General features: G+C 46.2%; 1 protein-coding gene across 1 annotated transcript in view; it reads left to right on the top strand.

Moving 5' to 3' along the window:
* The first annotated feature begins 382 nt into the window (after positions 1 to 382).
* Positions 383 to 7,016, top strand: part of WWTR1 (WW domain containing transcription regulator 1) — a 143,850-nt gene continuing 137,216 nt past the window's right edge. The window contains exons 1-2 of the mRNA XM_023215408.2: positions 383 to 719; positions 1,175 to 1,608. Coding sequence (XP_023071176.1) covers positions 1,178 to 1,608 — 431 coding nt within the window. The 5' untranslated portion in view covers positions 383 to 719; positions 1,175 to 1,177. The remainder of the gene's footprint in view (positions 720 to 1,174; positions 1,609 to 7,016) is intronic.

Here is a 7,016-nt window from a genome sequence, read left to right as displayed (position 1 = left end):
TGCTGCCGGCCACGGCGCCTGGCTGCAGGGGAGGGCGCGGTGTCCAGGACCGGCCCTTCCTAGGCCTGAGCCCCTCATCCGCTTGCCCTCCGCCACCCCCCGGCCTTGGTTTCGGTCCACAAGCCCTTGATGAAACAGGCTCAGGCCACTTTCCCTTTGATCCCGCCCCAAGTCCGTGGTAAACTCAAAGGAACGCAGATGCAGGGCTCCGCGGGAGAGGTCCGCGCGGCCGGGAGCAGTGGGTGGGGGGCACCCGTCTCCTCTTACCCAGTGAAGTACCCATCACGCCCAGGGTTTTCTGGAGCCGGAGTGGGAGGAGGAGGAGGAGGAGGAAGAGGAGGGGCGAGCGGGGGCCGGCCGGCTCAGGACTAGGAGGTCATACATAATTCAACAGCTCAACTTTCGGGCCCGCCTCTTTCCTGGGGGTGGGAGTTTGCTCCAAACTTTGTTTATGGGACAGGCCGGGAGCTGCTGCGGCCGCTCTGTCTGCTTCTCCTGCGCTTCTTTTTCGCCCAGCGCGAGCTCCTTAGGCCAGCTCGGGGGATGTGAGAGCCGAAGCCTCTAGACTGCCGGGCACCGAGTCGGATCAGGATTTGTCAGCCAAGCCTCGGCTCCAGCTCCGCAATCTCGGGACTCACCCGAGCGACCCAGGCCCGACGGCAAGTTCGGGCGGGACGGCGGCCGCCTCGCGCTCAGGCTCAGCTTCGCTGCCCGCCCAGGTAGTGCCCGCTGGAGCTCGCGCGCTCACCCGGCACCACTCCAGGGCTCCAGGCTCCCCGGGCTTCCGGAGTCGAGACGTGGTGGAGTTGGCTCGGGCTGAACTTCTTTCGGGGGGCTGCCTGTCCTGGAAAGCTGCGACCTTTCCTTTGCCATCCTGCGGTTCAGCAAGCCTCGAGTGCAGTTACTCCCTCCACCCCTCGCCCTTCCTTCTCCTCCTCCCGGCAACTTCTTTGCTTCAAGAAAGTTGCATAATTCTCGAGGCCAGGAGGGACCCCTCCCCCATCCTGCTGGTCTTACCGCTGAGTGTCTGGGATCTCCAGGCGGGCAATTATCTGTCTCCTCGTTTCCTTTTCCCTCTATTCGTCCTCCCACCATCTCGCCCTCTCACCCTATAACCCTTTTACCCACTTCCTCCGACTTTAAATAAAAGGCTGATCTGACCTTCTTTTTGCAGAAGATGAATCCGGCCTCGGCGCCCCCTCCGCTCCCGCCGCCTGGGCAGCAAGTGATCCACGTCACGCAGGACCTAGACACAGACCTCGAAGCCCTCTTCAACTCTGTCATGAACCCGAAGCCTAGCTCGTGGCGGAAGAAGATCCTGCCGGAGTCTTTCTTCAAGGAGCCTGATTCGGGCTCGCACTCGCGCCAGTCCAGCACCGACTCGTCGGGCGGCCACCCGGGGCCTCGACTGGCTGGGGGTGCGCAGCATGTCCGCTCGCACTCGTCGCCCGCGTCCCTGCAGCTGGGCACCGGCGCGGGTGCTGCGGGTAGCCCCGCGCAGCAGCACGCGCACCTCCGCCAGCAGTCCTACGACGTGACCGACGAGCTGCCGCTGCCCCCGGGCTGGGAGATGACCTTCACGGCCACTGGCCAGAGATACTTCCTCAAGTAAGTCAGCTTGGAGCCGAAGACGGCACCAAGTCACAGTGCCCAACGCGCGCGTGTGTTCGTGTGTGTGTGTGTGTGTGTGTGACAGAGAGAGAGAGAGAGAAAGAAAGAAATGGTGTGTGTCCTTCCACGGTTATTTCACAGATACGGAGAGCTGGCAGCAGGGAGTGAGTCTCCGGGTGTTGGAATTGTAAGGGATCAGAAGCGGAGGAGAGTGTGGTGAAGTTCATCCACCATAAAACACACAGGTGACTTTGCTCTGAATCTGCAGGATTGAAGCCAACTCCTGGGCACAGACCCTTAGTCCCTTCCTTGGTTACTCTGAGTCAGATAGTCCAGAGCCAGGCCCTTTGGGATGTGACACCAAGATAAATGAGAGAAAAGCTGTGAAACTTGGGGAACAGAGGGACTTTTGGTGAAGTAGGTGGTCTGCAGTTTCTGTCTTCTTGGGAAAAGCAAGCTGGAAAAGTGAACAGTGGCTGGTAGGCCGTAGGGCTCCCAACTGGGTGACATAATGACCACACAGCACAGTGATGTAATTAGCAACTGTGTGGTGAAGTAGCTGTGGGCTGGACAAATCAATCGTGTGGAAATTGTGTCAGGAGTTTTATTACATTAAACTTGTTAACCTAAAATACCATCAAATCACAAGCCTGTTCTTCCTTTCACATTGTTCCAGCTTTTTGATGTCATGAATTTTACATTAGTTCAAATTATCAAATTACACCCCACAGGAAAATATATTCTCAAACACTAGAGGAGATTGTTTCAATTGTGGTACCCTAGATAACTACATTCCTCAGGAGAAACCAAGCTGGAACTTGAAATGTTCCATCGAGGTCATAGGGTCAGGCTATCAAAGATGGAAGTTGTGCCAGCCTGACCACTTGGTTCAGGATTGCCTGCACTGCCAGTGAGGGAAACTCCTCTCCTAAAACACTGACTTAGATTTCATTTTAAAGCCTATATTTCTTTAGTAGAGTAGCCTTAGTTCAAAAGACTATGTGCAATTTTAAAACTTTAATCAAGCCTTTCTTTGGCACTAATATTTGATGCTTTGATTGCTATGAGAGAGCCCTAAGAATGAATACACAGTGATGGATGAAGTTTACTATAGTGAGCCCTTTGACTCATACCAGTGACCAATTCTTATTCCTTCCCCATCTCAAGGCTGTTAGTATCTTGTTCAAGGAGTTCTTTTTGTGTTTCTGAGGTTGGTATAATGCTGAGTTTCTGAAACAGACTTGATGGTCGTTTATGCCACAGCTGGTCTTCTCTGGGTTATTGAGTGATAGTTTGTACATGTGCTCAGTCCTTTGACTTCTAAGTAGCAGGTGGAGTCAAGTATGTGATGTAATAACATGACTTTTTTTTTGCTTGTTTTTTTGTTTTTGAGACAAAGTCTCACTCTGTCACCCACGCTGTAGTGCAGTGGCACAATCTTGGCTCACTGCAACCTCCGCCTCCCAGGTTCAAGCAATTCCCCTGCCTCAGCCTCCCGAGTAGCTGGGATTATAGGCACCCGCCACTATGCCTGGCTAATTTTTGTATTTTTAGTAGAGTGGAAGTTTCACCACGTTAGCCAGGCTGGTCTCGAACTCCTGACCTCAAGTGATCCGCCTGCCTCGTCCTCCTAAAGTGCTGGCATTACAAGCTTGAGCCACCATGCCCAGCCCTACGTAATTTCTAAACTGTGTTTATGAATATATACACACATATGTATGGTATATGATCAGCATTAACTGTGATTATTAAAAATATGAAATAAGAGCTAAACTTGCCTAATATCTGGGGAAAACTAGATGAAAAAGACCCTGAAACAAAAGCAAAACAAAAAAAATTGCTTTTATACATTGTGTTTGGAGTGATTGGAGTAGCTCAGAACTGCCTGTGAACAAGGGCAAAAGTGAAATTAGCCTTGGATTTAGAGAAAGTTGCTGTGATCTCTCTGCCCATCCCCCCAGCCACAACCACTCTCCAATCCAAAGCAGAATGCATCTTCATTTCACTCTGGGTAGTCAACGAAAATGACAGCTGAAAAAAATGTGTAAGTAGTAGGGCTGGCCTGATCTGGTGCTATCTCTGGAAGTTTTTTGGCCAAGTGACTAAGAGAGGTTAAGAATTTGTCAGTGACTATTGTCTTTCAGGATAAGCAATCTGCCAAGAGTTCTCTGAATTTCTTGTAGAGTTTGTTTAAAGTTGTAATAAGGTATATTACAAACATATAACATATATATAACAAAGTCATACACTTTGTTACACAGCCTCAAAAGGTAATATATTTCAGTGGATTAAGTAGAAGCTTGAAAAATGATGGTGACTCACTCAGAGTTAATTTTCATTAAGTCTGTTTATTACTTTACTTGCCGTCTATGAAATAGGGCTGGGGCTAGCAGATAAACCTTTTTTTTTTTTTTTTTTTTTTTTTATTTATTTATTTTTTTTTTTGATTTTTTTTTTTTTTTATCTTGGCTGGGGTAGAGATGGGGTTTCACTATGTTGCCTAGGCTAGTTTCAAACTCCTAGACTGAAGTGATTCTCCTGCCTTGGCCTCCCAAAGTACTGGGATTACAGTCATGAGCTACCATGCCCAGCCAAAAGAAGAATCTTTTTCTTGACTTTGTTGGGAGTTGAGGGCTTTATAAGTTAGAAATCAAAGGATTTTAGAGTGACAAGGGTCGATTTTGTTTTGTTTAGTTTTTGACTAGAAAGCTGAGGCCAGGGAAGGGTGATGATGGGAATTTGGGAAAGTCATGTGGTTATTTAATGGTGGACCCTGGCCTGGACCTCTAATCTGTTGCTGTCTACTTAGGGAACACTTTTCCTTTTTCCCCACCCCCACCTTTCCCCCATGTCACTTCCTTAGCTAAACAATGAACTTAATGGGAAATAGAGCCTGGACATCTAAGAAGCTTTAAAAAAGCCTTTTGTCATTTTCTCAGGTAAGATTGTTCCTAGGTATATGATGTAGTCACTTTCTGGAACCTCCTGAAGGCACCTTTCCTGAGCATTCACACCTTTCCTGTGGTGTTCAGATGTCCTGTGGTATTCAGATATTCCTTTAGAGTAATAACGACCAGGGCATGGTGGTGCCTATCTGCAGCCCGTACCACTCCCACCCGATCTCTAAATAAAAAGTTCGTAAAAATTAGAGTAACAACGAAGCAGATTGAATGTTAAAACACGTAGCCACTGAAAACCACTGTGTTCATTCATTATTCCTGCTGTCCTCTAATTCTCATGAATCAGGCTGAGGTGTTGAGCAACCTGGCACACTGATTGAATACTGATCACATTAAATTTTTAAAAGGTCTCTGATTATAAATAGAATGCATGCTTTTACAGAAAATGGGGAATTATAAAGAAGAAAGTTATCTAGCTTCAGTAGAATTTCCCATCTTGACTCTTTTGCAAACATTCTTATAAAAATCTTTCATTTGAATAACGTGATTTTATAAGAAAAAAGATTTTATCCTCCTCTTAAATACAATTCCGACCATAACATTTGACTGTTACGTCTAATTTTTAGTGACAATTTTAGTGTCCTGCCTTTTCTGAAATGTGTGACAGAAAATTATTTTTGTCCAAGTGATCCATGCACTTGGTAACAAATCCAATATACAGGAGGACTTTTGTTGAAAAACAATGGTTTCCTTCACCTTCTCAAGGCTCACAGAGGGAAACTTTCAATTTTTTAAAAATTTTTTCAACTGTTTCCATATTTAATTCTTAGACTGTTACCTTCTTAAGCCTAAGTAATATGCTTTTACCACCATGTTTTGATTTATCAACATTTAGCACCTGATATGAAAGTGAGAATGTAGCTCTTTAAGCTAGTTTTCTTCTTTCTCTCCCGGGTTTGATGTTTATTACGTTTTAAGTTTGTCTGTTAGGTCACCTTTTTTTAATAATCACTTTTTTTTTTTTTTAAGACAGGGTCTCTCTGTGTCACCCAGGCTAGAGTGCAGTGGGAATCATAACTCATTGCAGCCTCAAACTCCTGGGCTCAAGTGATCCTCCCACCTCAGCTTCCCGAGTAACTAGTACTATAGGTTTGCACCACCATGTTTGGCTAATTTATTTAACTTTTTTGTAGAGACAGGGTTTCCTATGCTGCCCAGGCTGGTCTCAAACTCCTGGCCTCAAGCAATCCTCCCACTTCGGCTTCCTAAAGCCCTAGGATTACAGGTGTGAGCCACCACACCTGGCTTTTGTCAACTTTTGATAGTATTTCTTGACTCCTTATGGTGTATGTCAGTAATGTTTGGACTGCTACCAGTTCTACCGTTCACTTTTTGACAATGTTGCTTTCACGTTGCCAAAGCGCTGAACCCATAACCTGTATTTGTGCTTTGCCCCAAAGTTGACCATCTTATTCATATATGATTCTTAAAGTTGAAAATCCATAGGCAACATTTACATGACTACAATTCTGTGAAATGATTCATTGCCTCGTGTGTTAGGATTGGATTTTAAACTTGCACTGTGGGTCTGGTGTTAGGATTCCTGGGCCATTCAAAGGATGAGGTATCTAGCCCTAAAGTCAAATGGGTTTTTTTTTTTTTGGTTTCTCACTCTTCATCAGTTGTTTAAAACTGTCTTACCCGGTAGTTTTTTCATATTTGGACCATGACTTTCTTAAATGTTTTCCCTATTATTTCTGATTGCCTTTTAACGTGTTCATGCATTATTTGCCATTATTATGATCTCAGAAGTTTTCTAGGCTCTCAATCTTGTCTAACCTAGCAAGTCTTCTTTGTTTAAGCTGTATGCCAAGATTACTTTCTTGTTCTGTGCCGTTCTGAACTGATTATTCACTAGGCCCACTACAGAACTGTCATCCTGGGACTTCTTTCCATAGCTGGAAGTGCAGTTTCCTTTTCCCATGTCTTCCTGTTTGTTTGATTTATCCCTCATTTTGCTGCACTACATGCTTGAGTAGCTTCTTAATAAATGGTTTGTAGGAGGTAAGTTTTTCAAGTCCTTTTCTATCTGAACGTATTTATTTAAAAATTGTTCTGACTCTGGCTTGTTTTTTCTGTTTATCTTTGAATGACAGTATTATGTAGCTGTTTTCATAAGGGCCTTTTGTCATTCGAAAAATACTGTTTGCGGCCGGGCGCGGTGGCTCAAGCCTGTAATCCCAGCACTTTGGGAGGCCGAGACGGGCGGATCACGAGGTCAGGAGATCGAGACCATCCTGGCTAACATGGTGAAACCCCGTCTCTACTAAAAAATACAAAAAACTAGCCGGGCGAGGTGGTGGGCGCCTGTAGTCCCAGCTACTCGGGAGGCTGAGGCAGGAGAATGGCATGAACCCGGGAGGCGGAGCTTGCAGTGAGCTGAGATCCGGCCACTGCACTCCAGCCTGGGCAGCAGAGCAAGACTCCGTCTCAAAAAAAAAAAAA

This window comes from Piliocolobus tephrosceles, chromosome 2 (genome assembly GCF_002776525.5).
Source record: "Piliocolobus tephrosceles isolate RC106 chromosome 2, ASM277652v3, whole genome shotgun sequence".
Taxonomy (NCBI): domain Eukaryota; kingdom Metazoa; phylum Chordata; class Mammalia; order Primates; family Cercopithecidae; genus Piliocolobus; species Piliocolobus tephrosceles.
This window is presented reverse-complemented; position numbering and strand designations above follow the sequence as displayed.